Raw genomic sequence first — 27,525 nt, 5'->3', positions numbered from 1 at the left:
ATTTGTGTTGCCTAATACGATACCCACAAGCAGTACACATATTTCAAGCAACAGAAATATGGCCTATCCAAAAATAAGATGAACTATAAGTATAAACTGTAAACCATTCTTCGAAAGTTTAGTTCTAAAGAAGAGAGAGTATAAGATATCTCAAAACATTTTATATTGCTTATATATTGATATGGTGTTTTTATGTCATGGGTTATGTATGTAGTCAAAATTAATTTTATGGTTCTTTTACATTTAGTACTATGACATCTAGAAAAATAAAAGACATATGTGGCTATATTATATTTGTATTGACAAATTATATTCTGAGAAATAACCTGCTTTTTGTTGAAAATCTAATTAGCTGTAATCCTTGAAAACTAGGTATTTTGTCTCAACACGGAGAGCAGAGTTCAGATTAACAATTTTAACTACTAGGCAGCTGGTCTTTAAATTGGCTGACAGTTATTTCTTTCTGTGTTCCTGCAGAAAAGCTATCAAATATTGTATAGAACATTTCCATGCATAACACAGAATATATATCTGAAGTTCTTTGGAGTTTACACTCTTGGAAGAAAAATATGTTAGGCTTTCAAATAGATTAAAATAGTTTACAGGAGAAATAGTAACATGGGAAGACCACCGTGAGTATCTTGCATTTGCATTACATTAAGCTATGGCTTGCCAAAAGCTTAGTGCTCAGTCATTATCCTTTAATTTTTTTAAAGCAGGTGTTGAAATTATATTGGTACACACACACACACACAGAATAAACAATGCCGCCCTGCCCCCAGAATACAGCACAAGATAGTTCTTAAGCCAATTCTACTTACCAGAAAATTCAGGAAAGAAATGTTGCCACCTTGGTTTTCAAAACAGTCAGATTTATATACCCCATTGGTTGAGAATTAGTGGCATTGATAAATGACAGTAGACAAAAGAGTATTGTAGGGTATGTGAAATGTATTATTTCTCTTCCAGGAGAAAATGGCTAATATGTGTAGTTCTTAACTAGTACATAGCCTACATACAAACATTTTAAGTTGTTTGTTGATGAAAACAGGGAATTCATGAGAAGAACAAAAGTGTATGAATATCTTAAACTTTGCAAACCTGAGGGCCATTGAACTATAGGGTGTACATAGAATGGGCTGGACAATTAAGTAGTTGCATTTAATGTAAAGTTCTATGCACTGGCAAATATTTATTACAGTTTCTGTAAAAATTGTTATAATCAATATGAAGTACTTGTGTACACACTCAAACCCCTGCACCTTTGCTTCCTCATGTCGTCCACAACTTGGACCACGTATAGAGTGACATTAAGTGAGGGACACTAAATCACCTGTATAAGAATCAAGCCCCTATCTTTGGCATCAAAACATCATGTTCTTGCAGCTATTCTTGCAAGGGGAAAAAAAATGTATTTAACGAAATTTCAGATGCAGAGCCAACAGCTTTATTCCAGGAAGAGGAAATAACAGTCAAGAAACCTCAAGAGGACATTAAGATAATTTTCTAATTTAAAATCAATTGTATTGATAATTTATAAATTATTAGGCATTTTATCCTGACATAATGCATAATGCCAAGACCACAGAAACAAAGCACAAGAGACTGCATATCAAAGCACTGTCTTTCTATTGCATAAGGGAAAAAATGCATATCCCTTTGTGTTATTAATACTTTGACTTCTGGTGGAAGGGCAAGCAGTGGAATTCACTTCTCTCCTTACTTTTCTTCACTTAAAATATATTCAGTAAATCCTTGTTCGGTGAGCCCATAAGTGAGTGAAGATTATACAGTTTCCACCATTTCCAGTGAGGGTTGGCTTATCATGCAGGCTTATTAGAATAGATAAGATATATAATAGATATCACTATGAACTCTTAAGTTCTTACGGAATCCTTAGAGTCATGCCCCCACCCTATTCCCACCTTCTGGAAAATGAAAACTTCATACATTTTAGTAACTTGTCCCAGATTAATAACAGAAGGGTTACAGGCTGGTCTTGAACCCAAGACTTTATGTCCACACTGTGAAACTGAAAGTGCTGATTCAAAGTCATCTCACTCGTTTGGTGTTATTTTGATTATTAGTAGCACTTTGTCTTGACCCAAGTTTTTCTTACCAGAAGAAATCCAGAAAGACAATAATAACACATGGTTTTTAAGAATATGCCCTGCATGAAATGTTATAAAGATGAAACATTGTAGTAACAATAGACTTTATTATGTGGAGATTGTATTAATTGATTATTTTAATAAGGATAGGTCCTCAGAAAGTTCAGTCAATTTTTGAAGGTGAGTTTTGATTTATGTTAATTTGTAAAAGCAAATTCTGTGAGATTGTCGGCAGAGTGTGCTTTTTATGACATCTTTAATCAAGTAGGTCATTTAAGTAAAAGTCTTGGTGAAATAAGCAATAAGCTAACACTAGTTACTGACTCCGAGCTTGGCCATAGTCAACAAGAGGTACTCTGAATTTTAGTTAATTTACATAAATCTATATGTGATACGAGTTGGTATGTGAGACTTTTGTATTTTGACCAAATATTTTTTATTTTTAAGGTATTATGCTTTTCACAATTGAGTATTATTTTCATTTGCTCTCTGAATGGGAATATTTTGAACAATAGTATTCAATAAAATATTAATCAGATGCTACTGAATATGGTACTGTGTTATTTCAGTGTACATAAATTTATTGGGGCTATCGCCTTTATTTCAAAACCTTGGAAATATTTTTAGAATGTGCAGCGCTTCATTGTTGAGATACAGCAAAACCAAGGCTTTTCTGAATTAAAGGACTGGAGGAGGTGGCTCATAGTTAAGAGCACCAACTGTTCTTTCAATGGACCTGGGGACAGTTCCCAGCACCTACCTGATGGCTTGCAGTCATTCACAGCTCCAGTTCCAGGGCATTCATGACACCAGGTATACCCTCAGGCAAAACATTCATGTTTGTGAAGTAAAAAGGAATCTTTTTGAAAGAAATTAAGTCGCCATTGTTTGCTTTGGTGGAGGCATGAGTCTTCAGCTTGAGGAATGGCTGATTCAGGCCTTCCATTGTAGCATCAATAAAGGACCTCTGGGTATCTTGGTCTTCCCTCTCTCTTTTTCTCTAAGCTAAACTTACTATGACCCACTCATATTAAGGTTTTAGAGTTTTGGAACTACACTGCAGTTAGAGTAACATGTAATTTATCATTCATATGTTTATTGTTGAGAATAAAAGAAGCCCAGAAAAGAAAGCAAACTAACTAGATTTTCATGGTGCCCGTTGACTCTTCACTACCCTTGTTTACCTGTGATATAACTGACTTGCTCTTTAATACCTAGTAGATACGAAGTCAATACCAATAATGGCCAGTGAGTTTTAGGACGTTTCTTCCACGTTCATTCGTGTCTGTTTGTTTGTTGGTGGGTGGGGATGCACACTTGCTACAGAGGAGGTCAGAGGACAGCTTGGAGAAGTTCTGTCTCATGTTCCACAATGAGGGTTCCAGGGATCAAACACAGGTTTTCAGGCTTAGTGGTAAGCACCTTTATCTGCTGAGCTATCTTGCCAGGGCAGATTTTTAGTTCCTTATCTTGGATGCTCATTCAAACTTTAGCATATTCTTTCTGCTTGTAATCTGCAAATGGGTAGTGGTATCTAAGAGTAGTACCTTTTGTGAATGGAAAGGAGAATTACTTTGGTAGATATTTAAAATCAAATTAGAAAATCCCATGTGAATATAGTATTTATAGTCCTTTCTCTGCAGTGTATAATCCAAACTTTATTATAATTGTTGAGAGGTGTGTTTTGGTTCATTGAGACCCTATCATTATTAGCCATTGGAGTATCTATGCTGAGGGGAAGCACTACAGAAGTGCCTAGAATAGTTCTCACATGAACCTTCTCTTTCCTCATCTATAGAAAATGGAATGGACTAACCGTTCCACACTGTGTAGTGACATCAGCGTTAACTCTTGTTGAGGAGCTAGACTCTGGGCCTCAGACTATTTCTTGAGCTTTATGTAAGTTCTTTTTCTTCATCCTCTGAGAAGCCCAGAGTAGATGAAGATAGCATCCTGTTATCCCAAACTACAAAGAGACTGGGTGAGCGTAAACATCATTCCTGGGGCTACAAGGCTGGTAAATGGAAGCCTCCATACTGTCTGACTCCAGAGAGGTGCTCTTGCCTGCTATTACAGGATCCCTGTTATTACAATTAGCCAATTATATTAATATGGCTTTCTTTGGAGAATACTTTATAGAACTCTTTCCCATACATGGCCATCTTTGATCTGGAGGTAGACAGGTATGGGCTACCCATTTCAAGCTGCTGGAGAACCCTGATTTGCCCAGCGGCCTCAATAAAATCTAAGGTGGACTTCAGAATAAGGCCTGGAAAATTTTCCTTTTACAAAAAGCCTGGTTTATAATACTAGGCATACCTGAAATGCATTTGTCCTGCCAGTACAGTTGGGGTTTTCTTACGAAACTTAAAAGTTTATAATTTTTCTCCTGGGTTCTTTTTATGCCGCTATTCCTCCTCATCCCCTTAAACACCATTTTGTTTCTTTCCATGGTAAAAGTGGATGCTTATTTTTAAAGGAAGAGCTTTAAAAAACATTAACATCCAGAGTATTTTTGGCTTCTAAATTGATCTGATTTGCTTATATATATGATTAGCTGTAATGAAAATATTTTTCTGAATAAGTCTAAATGTTTAGATATATACAATGCCATGATTGAGTTCCAGTAAGTACATTAGGTAGTAAGCTATGGAAATAACCAGCCTAACTAAACTTTTATAATAATCAAAGAGATAGGGGAATAATCTTTCCCAGTGTCTTAATCATCATATAAATCTTTCTCATGCTCAGGAAACTCAAGTACCCATCCAGTAGCAAAGTGCTGGACTTCTGAGTTTGTTGTGAAAATCCATCAGTTTAACTCTAGAGCTGTTAGGTTACTAGGGTATTGCTGGTCACCTCGGTACTCAGTGTACAGCTTAACCTCGAAATGCTAGCGATAATTAACTATTTTATTATTTTACTAGCAAAATCAAATGTGTAATTCTGCTCTCCGATAAGATTATGACAGGGGCCTTCAGAGATGGATGGCTCATTGAGTGCAGATTCCCCAAACCCACATAGTAGTCAGGTGGGCATGGTAGACCCTCTGTAATCCAGCGCTCAAATGGAAGACACCCTATTTGTAGAGGAAGCTGCCTAGGTAGACAGACATAAATGACAAGCCCTGAGTTCAGCAAGAAACTTTGCCTTAATGAATAAAGTGAAAAGACATCAAGGAAGACAGCCAGCCTCAAACAGCACATGCCATGTGCCCACCCATGCATACTTATGAACAAGTATGCACACATACCACACACAAACACACCAAGGAAGGAAGAGCTGTCTATACAAAGAGAGACAACAAAAGCTATTTGATTTTACATATGGTAGTAAATAAGCACTAAGATTAAAAAGGCATTAATGTTTGAGGATATGTTCAATATTATTTAGAAGTTGTCTTTTCCTAAACTTTTGAAAAAATGGAAATGACTGGAAGTAGAGTGTCAGAAGGACCAGGGTTAAACATACACATGGATGCCATACACAGACAGACACATACACACCCCAACTTTTTCATCACTGACTTCATTTGTAAGGTACCGCATTAGTAGGAAAATGCATCTTGTTGGCAAAGGAATAAGATGAAGAAAGTGTGGAACTTTTACCCTCCAAGGCACCCAGCCCATTTTACACACATGCTTTCCTGTGGAGTTCATTCAATGACCTGCAATGCAGGTAATATGAGTTTTGTTCTTTGAGAATTTTATACAATATGTTTTACTGAATGTATGAGTAGAAACTAGTACATAGAGTTTACAGAGCATTCATCTAAACCCCAACAAGGGTGGCTAGACTAAGGATGGGCTTAGGATTGGCAGCCTCTAAACAGTGATTGCCTCCTTCCTCAGTAGTTCATAACACAACCCCTAACAGCATCCTTTAGAAGTTTAGGCATGCCATACACTCTGACTCAACCAAAATAAAATGGAACCTATAGAACCAGAAATTCTGGCTGTCACATGGCCTATAGTAGTTTAAAAGCACTGGCAAAGGTTCTGGATCTGTAAATGTTAATTACTACCAGGCTAAGACAAGGAAAAAGGATCGAATGAATTGTTTTTCTGTGAGATATGAGATGTTTTTCTATGAGATAAGTTCTAAATGAGGAGAGCTTTGCTGAATAGTTTTCTGGATTGCTTTTCTGATTTCAGGCCAAAGGATGTTTTTATCATAATTCCTTTTTCTTCCTAGAACTTTTTCCTTGATACTTTAGTTCCAGGTATTCTTTTTACTGCTTTTCAAAATGAGCTGACTCTTAACTAAGCTGCATTGATATTCCCCTTGGCAAACTGTCTCAGTGCCCGTCTAAGGGAAGGGCCTACTCTGTACACCTTTACATCCCCTCAATAGAGTTGTTCAAGTCTGGACCCGCTCGCTTCCTTTCCAACCGCATGTTTACTTAAACTTTCTCTTTGGTCAGTCTGTAGCAGTCAGGATAGGTTGGTTGGGCTTTTATTGTTGGTTGTTTGGTTGGTTTTGTGTATGTATGTGGTGGGGGGTAGGGGGTGGGGGACAGAGGGGTGGTGAGTCCGGTAGGGTGTCCATGGAGCTTAGTGAACAACTTGAGGTATTGGTTCTTCCTGCCTTTCACCTTTTTTGAAACAAGGTCTTTTCTTGTCCATGGCTGTGTACACCAAGCTAGCTAGCTGGCTTATAGACTTCTGGGATTCTCTAGTCTCGACCGTCTATCTCCCTGTGGAAGGGTTGAGATTATGGGCACATGCTCCTTCCAGATTCAAATGGGGTTCTAGAGATCAGCACTGAGACCCTCATGGGCTACCCACTGAAAATCTCCCCAGGCACTGACAAGTTATCAGGGGTAGTTTCAGTTTTCACATTTTCAACCATAGGTTTAAGCTCTCACACACATGCTGACTTTTGTGACCGGGAACCACCAGACTTCAAATCTTGTCACCAGTTATTAAGTGTGTGTTGAAAGAACAAAAATGAAATCTGAGGCATGAACCCTCTTCCTCTGTTCTGGTCACAGTGAGTTGTGGTTTCCAGAAACAAAATGAGTAAGCTTATAAAGAATATGCAGAAATATAGTCAGCGTTTGCAAGGATTTTATTTTTGTTTAACTTCTGAATGTTCTGGACTGTAGATATAGGCTGAGCAAAATATTCTGTAAATATGATCATACAATCTATATATTACATGGCTACCAAGTTTGGTTGTTCAAATCTTTAATGGTTAGTTTTCTTCTTATTATAGTTTTTAATTGAAAAATTATTGATTACCCTTTAAGCTTAACTGTATTCAATTTTTCTGTGGCAGTTTCAAATATGTACTTTCTGTCAGCCAGTAATCTTTTTGAAACAAAATAAACAAAGAAAACCATCCTGTCTTTCCCTCTGTGCTTTCTCTTGTGTCTCCTCCTTTCTCCAACTCCCTGAAAGCCTTGAACAGGTAACATGCTTGGTGTGTGTGAGACTTGATCTGCCCTATCTAATTGCTCTCTTAAGTGAATGATCTTTTTCAATCCTGCTTCTATTTCTAATTCCAGAGCTCTTCCGTATCTCCATCAGCCAGTTTCCGAGGTTCTGAGAAACATAGAAACTCTACAGATTATTCCTCAGAGAGCAAAAAGCAGAAAACAGAAGAAAAAGAAATTGCAGCTCGCTATGTAAGTTTATCCACCTATGCTTTGGGGGAGGCTAGCTTGTCTTGGTTTCTATCAGTTGGTAATTTTAACCATTATCAGACAGTTTTAGAACACAAGATAACAGTATCCTTTACAAGATTTTTTAAAAAAGAATTACTGTGTTTTTATCTGTGTATCAAGCTATCGCCATCAATTATCTGAAGACTATGTTTATGTTTATGTGAATGCAAGACCTCAGTGCTTTATGTAGCAAGTTATCTCAGACCTGGATATACTAAGTTATTATTTTTGTTAGAGTAGATAGAAATGTAAGTGGTTAGAGATGTAGAAATGTAAAATCCAGGATGTTTGGATGGACTCAGTACTGAGGAAAGGACTAGATGTTGTGGACGATGTATGTGCATTTATGTCCTCGACGTGAATTGAATCTTGTTTTCCTCTGCAGTCTGAGCAGGTCAGAAGAGGAGGGAGCAAGCTGGATAGGAAGTGTGGGGGCAGTGTTTGTTGTTCTGCTCCCTGCCAGCTGGTTCCCTGCATTATCTGCAGGCTTCACAAGAATCTCAAACTTTGGATTTTTCCTTTGCAATTTAACCACACGGTGACTTACTCAGATTTTTTAAAAGCTGCCAGTCCAAACCACACCCCATCACTTGTAGGATGTTTAGGTGGGTGTGAAAGTTTGAATTCTGGGTTCTAGAGTAGTAAGCAGGCCACTGTCCTTCAAAAATGGAAAATGGAATCATTACCTAGCTCATAAATAACATAAACATGAAGAATAAAGAAAAGGGTATTTTGCATAAAGTGTTTGACTCTGTTGGGTACAGTTTTCATCAAACATAAGGACCTCATGTGGGCACATAAATGTAGCTGAAATTGACGGTGCTTCTTTTCCCTCTGGGGATGGAAGTGATGCCTCTCCTCCTCTTTGCAGGACAGTGATGGTGAGAAGAGCGATGACAACTTGGTAGTTGATGTGTCCAATGAGGTATGTTAGTAGCTAGCCCTACTTGTGCTGCTCTGCATCTATGGCAGAGGCAAGTGTCCAAAGCACTTAGGAGAGACTATTACCAACTTTATACAAAATGCTGCTCCTCCCTTTCAGATGTCACTGTCCTTCCCACCACTGGAAATAACAGGTGTCAGTGGTCACCCTACTGCTTTTATGTTCCTTAGAGACTCATGGAGTTTTTGATATTTGCTTTTGTTTTGGGATTTCATCTCAATACCAGATGTTTCCTTCAGTAATTTCAGTTAATGTTAATTGATTAAAGTCCAGTTAATTCCAGACATTTTGTACTTTTAAGCTAGGTACTAAGTGCTTTTAGTTAGAAGTGCCCCCAGTAAAGGACTTGTGCTATGAATCAGTTGTCAGTCTTATTATTATTATTATTATTATTATTATTATTATTATTATTATTATTTTTAATTTACTCTAACTCTGTATTTGTCTTCGAAAAGGCAGCGCAGTTGACAGTCTTACTTGTTTGTCATTGTAGGATCCATCTTCCCCCCGAGGAAGCCCAGCACATTCCCCAAGGGAGAATGGCCTGGACAAGACACGCCTCCTCAAGAAAGATGCCCCCATCAGCCCCGCTTCTGTTGCATCTTCCAGCAGTACTCCTTCCTCCAAATCCAAAGAGCTTAGCCTTGTAAGCTACTCCTAACCAGAATTGCCACTTCCAAGATAGTTATTGGGTTTGGGGTTTCCAGTTTTTATGTATTTCCCACTTATCTCTGGGGCTTAGATTTCCAGCTTAATTAAAGATATGTTTGAACCAGAAAGGTTTACTAACTTGATGGTATTTGCTTCCTGAGTCTGTATGCTTAAGAGAGAGATAGGTGAATGAAAATGAGAGAAAAACATCATAGTAAAGTTGAAAAGTACAGATAGAGTTAGTGTGATGGTTCTGATTGCCTGTGGTTTGTGTTGAACTCGCTCAGGAGTTTAGCTGTCATTTTATTAGGTGCTTCACTTGAATTGCCAGGCTAGACACAGCTGAATCAGAGGCTGCTTTGACTCAACACAAATGGCAGACTCAACTCGCCAGCAATCTGCATATCTCCCTGGATAGGGCTGTGGCGTTGGTTGCCTTTGTGTGTCATAAATACCCTTTTCTCTTCACCACTTGTTTTCATCTTTTAAAAAACCATATGTGTTTTTCAGTGACCTTTTGAATTCACAGCTGAAGGATCAGAGGATTCTTGTGTTTGTGTGCAGATAAAGAATATATGTGTTTAGAATGGATGGAAGGCTAGATTAAGGTTTGGATCCAACCTCTGTCCTTTCTTCTGGAACTCTGGTTGTCTTTTCATGGCCTCTCCTTCCTCCTCTGGGATCCTTGGTGATTCATGTGTGGGTGTATCCTGAGAGCAGCAAGTCAGATACGGAACTTCTTAGGATGTGACGTGTATTGGGGACCTGACTTAACCATGGCCACCAGCATTAGTCACATTCAGGATGCATGTTTGGTGAATTTCTTTGGCCTCTGAATGAGACCAGATTCTTAGAAGTAACTTCCTGAGTTCATCCTCAGTTCAGGTTTTCCTGAACTGTGTCCTCTTGGTTCTTTGCTAGCTGCTTTTAACTGATGTAAGATATAAGACAAGCTAAAGAAATTCTCTCATTTTTCTGTTTTGTTTTGCTTGTTCTTTTAATATATAAGTAACTCTTAAAATCATGCTCTCATAGCTGATATATTCCATCTCTTGTTAGAATGAAAAGTCTACTACTCCTGTTTCAAAGTCCAATACCCCTACTCCACGAACTGATGCACCTACCCCTGGCAGTAATTCTACTCCTGGACTGAGGCCTGTACCTGGAAAGCCACCAGGTGTGGACCCCTTAGGTTAGTAAGGAAAAATATATGTTGTATATTTATTTATACTTCTTTTTTTTTTAAATTTAAGTAATAAAATTTGTTAAAAGTAGTAATGACCAGCACACTGACTTGACTGTTAAGAGAAGGTAAGTATTCCAAACCAAGCATGTGGCCCCATCCACATCTAACAGGTCATTAGGTGTTAAACAGAAAAAGGGGGGAAGGAGGTGGATAAATGATTGAACCTCTCCAAAGGCTTGACTGATTTTGAGAGTACTAAAATCAGTTCATTTGAACCATGGCTTGTACTGTTGACCAACTGAAGAAGGTGCAACTACTATTTTCTGTGTGCTTGACTTTCTCTTCAGCATCAAGCCTGAGGACCCCGATGGCTGTACCTTGTCCATATCCAACTCCCTTTGGGATTGTGCCCCATGCTGGGATGAACGGAGAGCTGACAAGTCCTGGAGCTGCCTATGCTGGGCTACACAACATCTCCCCCCAGATGAGTGCAGCTGCTGCAGCAGCCGCGGCAGCAGCAGCCTATGGAAGATCACCTGTGGTATGTTTACATGCATTTATAGTTTCAGAACACACAGCATTTTATTTTTTTATTAGATATTTTCTTCATTACATTTCAAATGCTATCCCCAAATCCCCTATACCTTCCCCCACCCACATTGGAGAATAAAGCCTTTGTTTTTGTCATTAGCCTCAATAAATTAGTATAATTTTTTATGTGTTCCAGTCCTGAATAAAGGCCAATTAAATCCCAAGCATCCTGTCATTTTATTAATAGATACTGCTGTCAATGTCTCTAAAGTCACATTGTCAAATTATCTGTGATCCTAGGCTTTAGGTGCCACACTATGCAAAGCATAACATACCTATTTATTGTTTTGCATATCAACAATTTTAGGTGGGATTTGATCCACACCATCACATGCGAGTGCCAGCAATACCTCCAAATCTAACAGGCATTCCAGGAGGAAAACCGTGAGTACCCTTTGTCCTTTGGATTCATTATCTAAAAAGCTCTGGTCCTTGCTTTTGTTTTGGAATTGGGGCATTGCTGAATAGCATCCAAGTAGTTTTCATTTCTTCTTAGCAAAAGACAAGGCATAATAAGGTTCAGTTTTGTGTGTTCCATTTTAAAAAAATCCAAGCCTTCATATAAAATGTAAGTTGGGAAGGCAGCTCTGGCAGTCAAGGCTTCTCTCTGTCTGTTGCCGATTTTAAGGCAGTTGTTCAGAAAGTGTGATGTTTATATGCAAACTTGCATGATTAGAATTTGAACATGTAGAGACAGTCTTCTGTTCCGTTCTATTTCTAGAAAAGGTAGTTTGCTCATTTGGCGTCTCTGCTGTGAGCTGAGCATTTGGGATGTCTGTTCACACTCTCCTGGAGTGATAACAGACCAAGTACAACACACCTCCTCTAGCCTCTTTGTATAGTCGAATTTCATCACATTCTATTCCACAGTCTTGGTTTCTGTATACATGCGCTCTTCTGTTCTCACTACCTAAGCACAGTTCTAATTGGATTAGAAAATTGGACGAGAAAACTTTTCAGACTAGTATTTCAATCTCAAAAAAAAAAAAAAAAGGAAGAAACTTTTTTCTTTCTTCATAGGAAACATTCTTGCCTCACATGTATACACATGTGCTCTCAAGCACCACTAACCCCCCCCCCCCATCTTTGGCTTCTTTTCTAAAATTGAACTAACCACACATATGCTACATTTTCATTCTCCTGTACTATCCAGACTTGACTGAGTAGCCACAGAAGTTTCCCTCTCCTAGCTGCTTGCCTGTTGGGCATTTATTCACACTGATCCTCCTCTATCAACATTTTCTATGAATCACTGTCTCACTTCACATCTCTGTTAGATGCCCTTATAACAGAGCATTCTGCCCTAACTCTTGTCTTTAAATAACATAAATAACATCCCTTTTTGCCTCCCTCCCTTTTGCTATTTTCCTCTACCTTTTTTTTTTTTTTTTTTTTTTTTTAGATAGAATTTCACTGTGTACCCCAAGTGGTCTTAAGTTTGTTGATCCTCCCACCTCTGCCTCTTAAGTGCTAGGCTGGTATCAGAGAGGGGCACCATCATACCCAGCTTTTGAAAGCTTATAGCCATTGTCTGCCTCTTCCCATTTGAATATGAGCTCTGTAAGAGCAGAAGCAGAAGAGATTCTTCCTTGTTTATTTTGATATAATGTTCAGAAATATTGATTAGAGTTGTGGAGTTGAAAAGTCCAGTTGGTATAAGGTACCATATTTGATGCTGCCCCTTTTAAATGAAAGATATTTTGATCATAATCTTGTCCTCCCCAACTCTTCCACCCAACTCCATGTTCTTTCTCAACAAAGTAAACAAACAAGCCCACATACATACAAATGCATATGGATTCCATATTGCATTGGCCAAACTACTCCTGAGCACAAGGCCCACCCTGCAGAATGGCTGTTATATTTAGTACTGCTCTACTGAATATTTTTCCTCCCTTGGTGGCTATCGTTTGTAAACAGCATCTTAGTGGTGGGCCACTTCATCCTTTCCATGCTGGAATTTTATCTGGCTTGAACCACTGCAGGTCATATGTATGCTATCACAGTCACTGTGAGTTCATATGTGTATCAGTTCTGTTGGGTCTCAAAGTGCTGCTCCCTTGGAATCATCTACTACCTCTGGCTCTTAGAATCTTCCTGCCTTGTCTTCGACATAGATTTTGAGCCTTGAGGGAAGGGGTGTAATACAGACATCCCAAGCACTCCAAAGTTTTTCACACTCTGCAGATTGTTCAGCTGTGGGTCTCTATGTTAATTACCACTTGCTACAAGATGTATCTTCTCTAATAAGGGTTTAGCAATGCACTGATCTATGGGTATATAGTAGATTTCCCCCTAAGGCCCATGACCTATCTCATTTTAGATTCTTGGTCTTGTTAACAGTGTCAGGTTTGAGATCTGTTTCATGGTGTAGACCTTCACTTTAATCAGACAGTAGTTGGTTACTTTATTTGTGTCTCTATTGTATCAGGGGGTGTATTTTCCAGGCAGATTGCTGTTACAGTGCAAAGTATTGTAGCTGCATGAAGTTTATGATTACGTTTCTCCTCCAGCCACATGTATACTGCCTTCCAGCATTAGGAACAATAGTCAGGAGGTGAAGCTTCTAGTTGTGTAGCAGCTTAAATTTTTCATATTTTCAATTTTTGATAACAAGTACATGGTATCTTCAGCAACAGGGCCTAATCATCAGGTTGTGGAAGGCTAACTAATAGCATGGACAATAACTTGTAATGTTGAGCAGGGGTGAGGTTGACTATGGTACCTGTACCGGCTGCTTTTGTGTGCCAACTTGACATAAGTTGGAGTTATCACAAAGAAAAGAGCTTCAGGTGAGGAAGCAAGCTGAGCAAGCCAGGGGAAGCAAGCCAGTAAATAACATCCCTCCGTGGCCCCTGCATCAGTTACTGCTTCCTGACCTGCTTGAGTTCCAGTCTTGGCTTCCTTTGGTGATGGATAGCAGTGTGGAAATGTAGGCTGAATAAACCCTTTCCTCCCCAACTTGCTTCTTGGTCATGATGTTTGTGTAGGAATAGAAACCCTGACTAAGGCAGTGCCTTTAGTCAAAAAGTTGCACGGCCACTGCTAGTACTGCAGGTTTGTTTGGTAGCATATGATGTCTAGTTGCAGCATTGTCCCTGCTGTGTACGGTTAACTCCATTTAAATTCCTTTTATATATTTTTATATATTTAGGAAGCTTCTACAATAACGGATTCTGTATGATATTTTTTATAAGAAAGCTCAGGCTGCGTTCTTATAGAACACCAAGACTACTAGCCCAGGGATGGCACCAGCCACAATAGCGCGTGTGTGCGCGCTCCCCCCCCCCCTCCCCACCACTAATTGAGAAAATGACTTATAGCTGGATCTTATGGAGGCATTTCCTCACCTGCACATAAAAAGGCCTTCAAAGTTAGATATCTCTACCAATATTCCCTTTTCTACTGTGTCCTCCTGTCACCCTCCCCATTTAATCCTCCTATTCTAGTTTCCCCATTATTCCTTTACATTCTATTTCCCCTTCCTTGGACGACCCTTAGTCACTTACTAGATACCTAACTCTAGATATTCTGCATAGAGCACACACATTTAACATTTAAAAGCTGATGTTCATATATAAAAGAACCTGTATTACTTGTCTTTGGGGATTGAGTTATTCTCACTCAGGATAATGTTAATGTGTGTGCTCTATTCAGAACATCTAAAGTTAGGTATCCAGTAAGTGACTAACGGTCGTCCAAGGAAGGGGAAATAGAATGTATTCTCACTCAGGATGATTATTTCTAATTCTATTTATTTATCTGCAATTTTCATAGTTTATTTTTAACAGCTGAGTAAATAGTTCACTGTGTAATGTACCACATTTTCATTATCCATTCATTCACTGATGGACACCTAGGGTGTTTTCATTTTCTGGTTGTTAGGAATAGAACAGAAGTGGATATCGATGAGCAAGTATCTCTGTAGTAAGATGTAGAATCCCTTTGGTATAAGCCCAAAAGTGGTGTTAGAGGTCAGCTTTTTGAGGTACCCACACACTAATTTCTATAGTGTCTGCACCAGTTAGCACTCTCCACCAACAATGAATATTCAGTTTTAGAAGTAACTTCCAAAGCTGGGCAGTAGTGGCACCAGCACTCAGGAGGCAGAGGCAGGCAGATCTTGAGTTCAAGGCTAGCCTAGTCTACAGAGATACTTCTAGAATAGAGATAGAGAGATAGATAGATAGATAGATATAGAGAAACCCTGTCCTGAAAACAAAAACAAACAAACAAAAATAAGCCAACAAATAACTTCAAGTGCCTTAAATACTGCATAGTTTACAGTTGATACTCATAGTGCAAGTTTATTCAGAGAGTAAATAAATATAATATGATATGCTGATGTTTTCCTTCTCTATCTTCCTTTTTTTGTTACTTCAGTGTTAGGTACTTGCTTGCCACCTTAGTGTCTCCTTGTGTTCTTGCTCTCCCTGCCCTTTAGTCAGTGGAAAGCATGCCTGATTGACTCTGTTTTTGTCTTCTATCTGCTAAATAAACTCAAGGTTGTTCCTTCTATACCTAACTTTACTACAGACTAACCCAAATGTTCCAGTTGCATCAAACAGTGCTGGCTCTATAAGCCAAGTTGTTGAGTAAATATTTGGCTTATTAATAAGGGAAACAAGGCAAATTAGACTTTGAGTTCCTTGAGAGTTGAAGATATAAATATCAATTACTATAAAATTCTGTGTACCTGTGTATGCTGTGCAAATAGTAGTTGACTGACTAACAAGTTTTGTTGGCCAAGAACTGTGAAGGTGAAAGATTAGTCTATTTCAGGCAGTGGCTAAATAACAGGGCCATGGGATTAATCAAATAACAGCTCAAATGCCTCTGAGTTCCACATGAACTGAGAGGAGATGGAAGGGCTCTTTTAGAGAAGAGGTACAGTCCTTTCTTTAGGCACTGTTGACAGTCACCAAGTAAGTAGCCATTAGAGGTAGTAGAGTGGATAAGTTGAGGATTCTTGGTGCAGGTCAGCCCCAGGAGTGTAAGTGTGTTTGAATATTTAAATAAGCAGTGTCCACCTTGGTCTAAGGGTCATGGCGGTTAGACCCCTGTAGAATTACAGTCTGTTTGGCCCATGATGCTTCTGAGCCTTGTGCTTGATTCTCTTCCTTCAGTCTTGACTAATGACACTAAGCACCACAGATTTCCACTACCACAGCAAATGGACAGCTGCCATGCTTTCCCCAGAAACCTCAACTCAAACTTAGCTTTTCTGCTAATAAATATACAAGAGGTTATTTTGTTTTGTTTTGTTTTCCCAGTCATTCATGTAGTTGCACTATAGATGGTTACATGGTAGGTACTCTATGTATTATATTGATAGAAAATTTACTAAGAACCTTGAAGAAAAGTATGTTTTTTTTTAATCATTTAAATTCTTAAAGTTCTAAATTCTTAAAATTCTTAAAGTCTCATTTAATGAAACTTGGGAAGAATCTTTTTATTTTTTAAAGAAACTGTCAGGAAGAATGTATAATAGGAGAGGTGAGGAGCTTTAGGAAGCTAGCTTCGTGCTGCAGCAGGCTGTGTACCAGGCCATCACAGAAGGGTACCACATAGTGTGAAAAGTGGGGCTAAGCCAGACATGCCCCACCCGCTGCTTCTGCATTTGGGGCTGGCCGGTTTCATAGATGATGTGGTAGCCCAAGTCCTGCCAGTGTCTGCGGAGGCAAGGGGCAAACATAGATAGAGCTCATTTGAGCCACTGAAAAGTATATCTTCAGATATACTTTGTGGAGGCAGCCGCCCTGATCCTAGGTGCTCATGAGGCTGAGGCAGGAGGATGGCAACTTCCCGGCAGCCTGGGCAATTTAGTGAGACCCTGTCTCAAAAAAGTTGAGTGTAGCTCAGAGTAGAGTGCTTATACTGCCTTTACATGAGTGAGGCCCTGGTCCCATGCCTAACACTGCACACAAAGTATATCTTGGCCAGGCATTGGACAGCAGTAATGAGGGTGACTGTCAGTGTTAACACCTCACTGGCACTGAGTTTGTGCAAGGTATCCTAGGTGCTCTCAAAGGAGCATCCTTGGAACTGGACTGGCATCAGGCTTGGCAACAGCTTGCTCAAGGGCACACCAGTCAGTGTAGCACTAGGTCCTCAAGGCTATTCTGGCAGACTCTTTGAGTGGCCAGAGAGGACATGAGGTAGCTAGAGGACAAATGGACAGTAGCCAGGCAAACATCAGTCACCAGGGGTGTAGGATACACACATTTAGCCCAGCCTGGGCTCTGGTGGGACCCATCCTGCCAGGTGACCACAGGAATAAGGAATACTGGTCACCAGGAAACTGTTTCTGTTGGGGAGAGGGACAAGGGTCCACTCTCCAGGACCATCTCTGGGCTGTTTTGCATCATCTTGACTGGAGACAAACAGGAAGAAATCAGAGAGGACAAGAAAGACATTCAAGGGAACCATCTCCTCACATGCTGACACAAATAAGGCTGTTTAAGGACCAGGGTATGACAACAAGATGCCAGGATACACACTGCAGCTAGTGGATGGACCACTCTGAGGGTGTTCCCTCCCATATTCCCAGACATCTCTGGGCAGCTGCCTACCACAATTGGGTCCAGTCTACAATGTTCCACCTTGGAGAAGGCCCTTAACTCTTTCCCTATTGGGCTGGAGCCCTTAGGCATCAGGGAAGGGAATATGGTCCTGATTGTTGCTGGGAACCCCTCAGCAGGCTCTGATAGACAGATGTCTTGCCACATTGGGATCAGGGGGCTATGGTTTAGCAGCTATTCCCAACTTGAAAAATCAACCTTCTGCCTTCCCTGGGGAGCCTCACTCAGCAGTGTGGGGCACCCATCCACCAGTGAATAGTGCTAGTATCAGTATGGGGGATGTTGGAGGGTGACAGGGTGTGGCAGTGCCACTCAAGCAACAGTTTCAGTGGTAAGCTGAAAGCTCCACTTGGTGGAAGAGGTTGTACACTTGCCCACACGCTGGCCAAAGCTGGAAAACTGGGAGTAGAGGAGTGCAAAGAAAGAAGACTTGGGGCAGTAAGTGGGGGCTTGGGGCCCAGGCTGCCTTTGCCTTGAGTTTTTATCAATTTGGAATCTTTGTGGATCATTGTCCCTTTATTAAGAAAGAATTTGGGTTTGTGGAGAAAATGTCTAATTGCAGGGCAGTAGTTGTACGCACTTTCAACCCCAGAACTCAGGATTAAATTCTGTCTTGAAAAACCAAGAGGGAAAAAAGTATAACAGTACCTGAGCTTGGACTTAACCTTCCTTCCCCTCCTGTAAGACCTAGTCTTTGTGATCCCTTGATTGCTACATCAGTTAGCCTTCTCTCAACGTGGCTTCCCTGAAGTGACCCTTCCTCTGCAGCCCCCCAGGAAAGTACCCTTACATTTCCTCACAGCCTGCAAGCCACCAGTCCAATGGTATTTCTTGAGTGCTTTCCATGGCAGCTTCTTTATGATTTAGATTTCTGGCTTCTGTAAAAACCATGCTTCTTTCAGACCTCTGTCTGGTATTTGAATTCCCCCTCCCCCATCTTCTACCTTGAGGGAGTTTCCCTTAAAGGTCTGACACAAGACTTAGAGTGTAACTAGTTTCTACTATTAGTGAAGCCCCTGAAGGCCTTTTCTGTTCCCAGCATCATCTCTAGTGAAAATCTGCCTTACTCAATTTTCAGTTACTTATACTAAAAGCTCTCATCACCCCAGATGAGTCCACAATCCAAGCATCCTATCCAGTGTATTCTTACCTGGCTTTAGAAGCCAGGTCCTGTCAATTAAAAACCCTACTCCCAGCATTCCTACCAGATCTCATACGTTCCCTTTACTGAGGCCACACATAGGTGTGGCTCCAGGTCCTCTTTATTTGACTCAGAGAATGCTATCTGTCTATTCACTTCCCAGCTTCCCCACCCTTTCCTTATCAGCTGTGGCATCCCCTCAGTGCTGGACTGCTTTTTGTAAACATGACCAGCTTAGACTTTTGCAATAAAAAACTAAAGTATCAATTTCAGTTACTTTTCTGTTACTTTGATAAAACACCATGACTAAAAGTAAGTTGTGGAAGATGTTTATTTTGGCTTATGATTTTAAAGACCTAAGAGTCTGTCATGGCAGGGAAGCAGCAAGGCACTGGTGTAGTGGCTGGAGCAGGTAGCTAACAGCACATGTCTTCAAATGCATGCAAAAAGCAGAGAGAAAGCTGCAGTGGCAGGAGGATGTTAGTGTCAAAGCCCTTCATACTTCTTTCAGCAAGGACGTACCATCTACAACTCCTAAACAGCACCGCTGCTGGGTGACAGAAAATCCAAGTCCCTGGCGACCCGAGGTGGCCTTTCTCATTCAAACCACCACACTAGCTCAGCTTTGATTCTCATCTGTGCCCGCTTTAGTTAAAGCTCCTGTTTTTCATACACAGCAAAAGCTTTCTTTTATATATATATATATATATATATATATATATATATATATATATATATATATATATATATATATATATATATATATATATAAAATGTGTGTATATATATACACACATACATACATACACACATATGTTATATATAGTATATATTATATGTTATTATATTATTATATATTATATGTTATATATAGTATATATTATATGACATTAGCTATCCTACTTAGTTCTCTGTAAACTATACACTCATCCTTTCTTTTTGAAGTTAGAATTACATTCAGAGAGGCTCAGTAACTACTGATGATACATAGCAACTATTAAACAACCAATGGGTATTTGGTTATAGACCTAGCACCATGTCTTGAAAGGTAATGTTATTGAGTTATACCAGATTCGATTTTTTTATTTTTATTTGTTTCTTTGTTTATGCACATCTCAAGTGGCACGGAGAAAAAGGATTTTCTCTCTTCTTATATTGGATAGTTTAGTAATATTTCCAAGGAAGGTAGTTTAGTGGATAGAGTGTGTTTCTAGTATGCATGGAACCTATGTTTGATATTCATCACTGCTTGAACCAGACATGGTTAAGTGCATACCTCTAATCACAGCAATGGGAAGTAGAGGCAGGTTAGATATCCAGGACCACTCTTCACTATATAGTGAGATTGAGGCTAACCATGCATACATAAGACCCTGATCTAAAAGAAAACAAGCAAAGGCTAATGCTTGCTGTTGTTCCTTTATGTACCCTAGAGCATACTCCTTTCACGTCAGTGCCGATGGCCAGATGCAGCCTGTCCCCTTTCCCCCTGATGCCCTCATTGGACCAGGGATCCCCCGACACGCTCGACAGATCAACACCCTCAACCATGGGGAGGTGGTGTGTGCAGTGACCATCAGCAACCCCACAAGGCACGTGTACACAGGTGGCAAGGGCTGTGTTAAGGTCTGGGACATCAGTCACCCTGGCAACAAGAGCCCGGTCTCTCAGCTGGACTGTCTGGTAAGTGAGCAAGGATGATAAAGACCCTGATGGTGAAAATCAGCAGTTCTAAGAGAATAAGTGGGTGTTTTTCTCTCAGAGTAATCCAGTTGTTTATGTGTGTTATATGCACCTGTACAATCTGCATTTACCCTGTCCCCAAGGTCAAAGGTAAGTCACTTGGTTCAAGAATACTAAGAGTTCCATACATTGGTATGGAACATAACGCTCATACCTGAGAACTTTGAAGTCTAGTTATTTGTGTGGCTACCAAGCCCTTAACTGTTGTCACCACTTGTCCTTTGTTTGCACGGGAAATTGAAGCTTACTTTTCTTCCCTTATATCAGAAGCATGTTTTGGTGCATCACGTAATCTAACATAAGTATACCTAAGATTTCCACAAGCTCATGAACAGGGGAGACAGTTTCTTTTCCTGTCTCGCTGCCTGTTTGTTGGTGCTTCATTGAACTCATAATGCCTGTTAGCCAGACAGAACAATGCTAGGCCGAAAGCCAACTGCCAAGTGACTTTTAACTGATTAATACTGAGACCCTCTATCCTCAGCAAAGTATGACAGGGCTTCGGAGCTTAGAGAACTGCAGTAGTGCACACAGACCACATGGGTCTGCGTGTGCGGATTACGTCCACCCTTGTTTAATTTGGTGTTGGGGTGAGACTAGATCTTTGCATTTGGGTGCTAATTAAGATTAAATATCTTGGTACTGAATTTTGTAGATCAAGTTTAAATACTTCCTTAATTTCATGTAATTTTGTAGCATTAATCTACTTTATCATTGTCATAAGTATAAATGGCTCATTAAACCAGAAGGGAACACAATACTTTTATGGATTTCTGCTCTCATGGTAATGCTGTTTCCTTTTCCTCATGAGTAATCTCATGATGGCTTTTGTCTCCACAGAACAGGGATAACTACATCCGTTCCTGCAGATTGCTCCCTGATGGTCGCACCTTAATTGTTGGAGGGGAAGCCAGCACACTGTCCATCTGGGACCTGGCAGCTCCAACTCCACGCATCAAGGCAGAGCTGACATCCTCAGCCCCTGCCTGCTATGCTCTGGCCATCAGCCCCGACTCCAAGGTCTGCTTCTCATGCTGCAGCGACGGTAACATCGCAGTGTGGGATCTGCACAACCAGACTCTGGTGAGGTAGGTCAGCTGGATTTACTTCTGTATTGAAAGGGAGAGCTAATTTACCACATGATGCTGGACGCTCTGTGTGGATGTCTTACTGTGTGTCATATGTTTGTGTGTCTGTCTGGGTCTGTGTGGATGTCTTACTGTGTGTCATATTTTTGTGTGTCTGTCTGGGTCTGTCTGGATGGAATGTAACTACTTTCTAAAAATGTTATGAATTAGATACCCGTTAGCGATAACAACAGATTTTATATGTGAAATCTAAATCTAAAAATGTTATGAATTAGATACCCATTAGCGATAACAACAGATTTTATATGTGAAATCTTTCTTTCACACTATCTTTGATTTCTGTTTCATTTTACACATGCACACACATACACAGAGTATTCCTGAGCTTTAGAATTGAAGGTCATTGTCAGGACCTTGTGGGCTCACTAGAGGTAATTTGTTATCAGTGCCTGCTAACACCCATCATCACCCCTAGCTCATCAGTGAGAAGCCATAGTAGTACATGGTCATAGGATTATAGGTTAAGTGACACATGGGGCACAACTTCAGCAGTGGTTGTAGGACTCTTGCCAAGGACCCAGTCCTGGTGGTTTGTTGCTTGCGCTCACTTGGCCTAAATTGTCTGTGTTCTCATATTTAAGGACAAGTGAACAGCAGGGTTATAGAAATGAGAACGAACAGTAAGATTCAGAAAGGGGTATGAGAAGATTGGGAAATAGAACTGTGAGGCAAGGGGTGTGAATGGAAGAGAAGAGTCGTTTGCACTCTTATTTTGAAGGGCTGCAATTTCAAAAGCAAAATATTTGTTCTTGTGGCTTTAGGGTAAGAATCAGATAGATACTCGAGGTCATCCTCGACTACGAGATGAGGACCCACTTTGAACTCTTCATGCCTCATGTACATTTCGCCAGAAGTGTCCCTGGGCAGTAGATCACGCAGAGTGTACTTAGGTATTTCTTGGAGAATGGCCTTCCCCCATGCACAGGCAACACAGATACCAAATGAGATCTGTAGATAAACTTGGCACTGAACTTGATCAGAAAAGAGTTCTCAATAGAATTCAAATAAAAACTAACTTTTCAAGGGCTTTCCCTTCATTTTACGTTTTCAGGCAATTCCAGGGGCACACAGATGGAGCCAGCTGTATTGACATTTCTAATGATGGCACCAAGCTCTGGACAGGTGGTTTGGACAACACTGTGAGGTCCTGGGACCTGCGTGAAGGGCGGCAGCTGCAGCAACATGACTTCACCTCTCAGGTGTGGCCTGTGTGTGGGTAATGTGACCTATTAAAAGAAAATATGCTGGCTTTGAATGTGGATCTCTTAGAGATCATTGCTTAGACTTGGTTCTTTCTGTACATTTTGAGTTTTGTTGATTTCCTCTATATTTAAAGAGTATACCTCCTGGTTAATAAGACCTTGTCCTCTGTAGCTACCATCATTTGTTTTCATTCCAGATCTTTTCATTGGGCTATTGCCCAACTGGAGAGTGGCTTGCAGTGGGGATGGAGAATAGCAATGTGGAAGTATTGCATGTCACCAAACCAGACAAATACCAGTTGCATCTTCATGAGAGCTGTGTGCTGTCACTCAAGTTTGCCCACTGTGGTAAGCAAACCCCTTTTCCAGTTTCTGTCAACCGGAATGATTGCTTGGTTCTTCTTTTGACTCATTCCAAACTGAGTCTCTTATTTTGGCAATGTGTCTCTCTTGACAACTATGTAGTTTACTTAACCATGCATGCTTTCCTAGCAAGCTATGTAAATTCTTAGTCTTAATCCACTTTATTCCTTACCACAACAATCAGTGACTCATAAAATTCAGAAGGTCGGTGGGCTTTACTTTTGAAGTGAAAAGATATAAATGGAATGAGATTCTATATTAATTCAGCAGTCTATGAATCACATGACAAAGTAACACAAAGCCTTCTTCCTGTAGGCAAATGGTTTGTAAGCACTGGAAAGGACAACCTTCTGAATGCTTGGAGGACACCTTATGGGGCCAGCATATTCCAGGTAATGCCTTGCTTGCTGAGCAGCCCATGTCCTGTGCTGCCTGCAGAGCTTTCGTGCATCCTATGAGTAGTGCCCCTGCTTAAGTGCTTTGAAATCATGTTGGGGCACCTGACACCATCTCTGCCAGGCAGAACAAGACCTGCCTGGGAGGGGGATTTGTTGCACAAGGGAGGGCCATCTCCTGAGATTTCTGATCCTAATATCACAACCAGGCCTGAATTACCCATGACTCAATCCTCTTTTATATTTCAATTAGGGGTTTTAGGTCTTCTGTGGCATTTTCGTGTTTATGTATACATTTTCTGTTTTAAATCTTGAACATTTTGTGTAAATACCTTCATGAGTAGTATCGGCTCTTTTCTTTTCAAATTCTTTGATTCACTTTCTGTTATCACTTCTTTTTTCCAAGTCCAGTCAAACTGCATTCATTTTATAAACATCTTAGTAGCACAATAGAATTTTGTGTAGTTTTGGAAATTATTTGGAAAAAAAAAACCAAAAAAAACCCATCAGATTTAAACATAGCACAAACACAGACACACACACAAACTTTCAGGTCCATTAATGAAATGACAAGTCATAATAGAGTGGATTGTCCGAATCCAAAATAAAACACCATACAAGGTTTGTGGCATGGCATGACAAAGTAGCTGATGTTACTGTCATGACACTTATACCTCCCTTCTCCCCTTTTTTTATATGACACAAGGTTTCATTATGTAGCCCTGGATGGCCTGTAACTCACAGAGATCCACTTGCCACTGCCTTTGAATGCTGATATTAAAGGCATGCATTACCATGCCTGGCTGAAGCTTAAATACTTGACCTTTTAGGTATACAAACTGAAAGAAAAAGATTAGACTTTATTTTTTTATTAAATACAAGTATTATATCGATGTATATGCTGTCTTGGGTATTTTAATAAATAGCAATTGCAATAAAAAAGTTTGGCATGCAGTATATTAGGTGCTTGTCTTACACGTATGACTGCTGATGCTCCAGTATTCTTGAGGGTCCTATTTTAAGCCTTGTGTGTGTGGTCTTCCCTCATCCCTTCATCACCCTGCACCTCTCTTCAGTGGAGTGTGTTTCTGTTTCCAACTATTGAACTCCTCTTTTCTGTTCTCATGTTCTGTGCTAGTAGTAGTGGACATTTTGACTCGTGTCTGCCTTTAGTTGTTAGACCTGTGCTGTGCTTGCTGCTCTGTGGTACCGCCGAGAGCCAGGCTACCTGGCAGTGGCACCTGAAGTCTTCTTGTATCTTGAATGTCCTACTTGCTCTGTACTCTCTAGTGAAGAAGGGGGGGTGTTGTTTGTTTGTTTGGTTTTTACTTTATTGTCTGTTTGCATGTCTGTCGACCAGGTTGCATACCTGGTACTTGAGGAAAGCAGACCTCCCTAGAACTGGAGTTTAAAAACAAAGAAACAAAACAGTTATAGACTGCCATGTGGGAATCTTGGGATTGAACCCGTGTTCTCTAGAAGAGCATTCAGTGCTCTTATCCAGTGAGCTCTCTCTCCAGCCCCAGGAATAGAGTTTAAAGAACCGGGATTTGCCTCATTGCAGAGCCCACTGACCATTGAGTTACCTCTCTTTGATGCCTCAGGACAGGAATCCTTAGCCTAAGCTAAGGATGATGTCCTACTTCCATGTGCAGGAATGTTGGTGCTGCCTTCTATCTGCAGGCTTACTAGGTGCTCTGTGGAGCACTTTGGTTGTGCATCTGCTCAGCCACACCTACCAGTCCTGCTTCTCAGTTCCTCTATGTAACATTCTTGATATGTTTCTTCTCTAGTCCAAAGAATCCTCATCGGTGCTTAGCTGTGACATCTCTGTGGATGACAAGTACATTGTCACTGGCTCTGGGGACAAGAAAGCTACGGTTTATGAAGTTATTTATTAAGGACAAATCTTCGTGCAAACTGGACTCCTCCTCATAGCACTTTGCGCTGTTGTACTTTTCTGTTCACCCCTCTCCCATTCTAAAACCAAGGATTTCCAATACTCATTGCAGTTGTGGAGTTTAATCCCTTTCCATGGCCCCACTTCCTCCTTGCTATTGAATTGTGAATACTCATTAAGGACCTGTGATACCAAATCTTCAGCTATCGACTTGGAAGAACATGGAATACCTAACAGTGAATGGAATCTTTAATTATGTATTATATCTGTAATATATTTATTTTGTTTAAAGAAGGCTTTCTAACAATGACTGACTAAATAAAGCTGTCCGCTCCTGCATTGATAATGAAGGTGCATTGTATTTGATGCTCCACCCCTCCCTTTTGGTGAGGGAGGGGAAAGGAAGGTTTAAAATAACTGATTTAAATGTCACTAAATGTAGACTATTGACTGTATAGAGATGTGAAATGTATAATTACACACGGAAGCAATATGTTGCTGTGTTGTTATGAGGTTGTTTTGTTTTATTTTCTACTTATATTAAAAACATTTGGAAATTTGGCTGTTTGAACAAGTAGAATATAACAGGCCAAGTACTATTCCTTTGAGTCTATTTGGGCAACTTTAACCAATATGTCTATAACTTTAGATTACATTCAACAAAAATAATTAGATGCTTTTCTTTTTTTATTTTTTACTTGTTGACAAGTATCTTTGTAATATTTTTTAATTCCTTTTTTTATTGTATTATAGACAGATCAAAAATTAAATTGGGCCTCAAAGAGAGAACTTAATTTCTTCTAAATATTTTTGCCAAATTTCCTGGCAGAGGAAGCTGTGTGTCTCTGGGCAGTTGTGATGCTGTGAGACATGGCAGGCTGTTTTATGTCATGCTCTTTAGGAGCTGTAGGTACAGGAGGACTGCTTGCCTACCGCTGTGCAAAGCAAGTCTTTCCCACACAAAGGCCAGCAGAGGAGGGTTTGCAGAGCCCACCCTCTGAAAGCCACAAAGAAGAGCCTCTCCCGGGATGATGGCTTGCTTTATTTACCTCTGGTTCTTTCCATGTCTTAGTTGGATGTCCCTGAAATGGACACAGGCTGTGCCATTGTGCCAGAAACATTGTGTTATCTTTTATGTTGTTGTTGTTGTTGCTGTTAAACTATAACATGTGACTCCTTTTTTATTATTATTTTTTGTTTGAATGCTTTAAAAAGATCTTTTAAGTCTGTGGATCTGCTGATGTACAGTGCCTTTGCTGCTATGGATCAAAATCAAGAACTGTGTAGATAAACTTTATTGTATAAGTAGAAAAATCACTTAATTTCATACTAGAAATGGATGGATGCTGCAAGCTGAAATGGACTGTCATTGACGTTCTTTGTGTGGTAGCAAAACAAATGGTGTCTTAAGTGCTTAGTGTTTGATGTCATTAACAGTTTCATAAAACTCTACAGTGTAGAAAGATTTTGATACTAAACTGTGCATTGTACATAGTTCTAACGCATTGTGTTGGCCACCAGTACTTCTATGATGGTAGATTGTTTGTGCATTCAGACTTTTAAGCATTAAACATAAATAACTTCTAGAATGATTATTTTCTAATTATTTTTACTAATTTCTTTGTCTATGCCACTCCCTATATTAAAATCATTAGTGATATTCAAGTCAGATTGTTAAGTACTATGGGTTTTGAACTGTTTCTTTTTTTTTTTTTAATTTTTCTTTTGAGATAATCCAGAAAGCATGAAAGAAGTTATCGAAGGCAGATGGTTGCCAAGTATTTACTGAGCCTCTCATTTTGTTGACAGTCTTTCATCTAGAAGCTGTCCAAAACTCTCAAACTTGAACCATTTAGATTTTTACTGTCATTCTGGTAAACTAGCCACTTAAAGCTACTTAAA

The 27,525-nt window shown here is 39.9% G+C and overlaps 1 protein-coding gene across 5 annotated transcripts in view; it reads left to right on the top strand.

The window, feature by feature from the left end:
* The window catches only part of Tle4 (TLE family member 4, transcriptional corepressor), a 142,502-nt gene extending 115,287 nt beyond the window's left edge, over positions 1 to 27,215 (top strand). For all 5 annotated transcript variants that reach the window (XM_021152455.2, XM_021152454.2, XM_021152457.2 and 2 more), the window contains 12 exons: positions 7,621 to 7,740; positions 8,651 to 8,704; positions 9,216 to 9,368; positions 10,433 to 10,565; positions 10,907 to 11,100; positions 11,458 to 11,534; positions 20,306 to 20,555; positions 21,456 to 21,703; positions 22,815 to 22,962; positions 23,163 to 23,313; positions 23,644 to 23,720; positions 25,517 to 27,215. In XM_021152455.2, coding sequence (XP_021008114.1) covers positions 7,621 to 7,740; positions 8,651 to 8,704; positions 9,216 to 9,368; positions 10,433 to 10,565; positions 10,907 to 11,100; positions 11,458 to 11,534; positions 20,306 to 20,555; positions 21,456 to 21,703; positions 22,815 to 22,962; positions 23,163 to 23,313; positions 23,644 to 23,720; positions 25,517 to 25,624 — 1,713 coding nt within the window. In that variant the 3' untranslated portion in view covers positions 25,625 to 27,215. The remainder of the gene's footprint in view (positions 1 to 7,620; positions 7,741 to 8,650; positions 8,705 to 9,215; positions 9,369 to 10,432; positions 10,566 to 10,906; positions 11,101 to 11,457; positions 11,535 to 20,305; positions 20,556 to 21,455; positions 21,704 to 22,814; positions 22,963 to 23,162; positions 23,314 to 23,643; positions 23,721 to 25,516) is intronic.
* Positions 27,216 to 27,525: the final 310 nt, after the last annotated feature.

The sequence above is a fragment of the Mus caroli genome, chromosome 19 (genome assembly GCF_900094665.2).
Source record: "Mus caroli chromosome 19, CAROLI_EIJ_v1.1, whole genome shotgun sequence".
NCBI lineage: Eukaryota > Metazoa > Chordata > Mammalia > Rodentia > Muridae > Mus > Mus caroli.
Note: the sequence above shows the minus strand (reverse complement) of the source record. Positions and strands in the feature narration are given on the sequence as shown.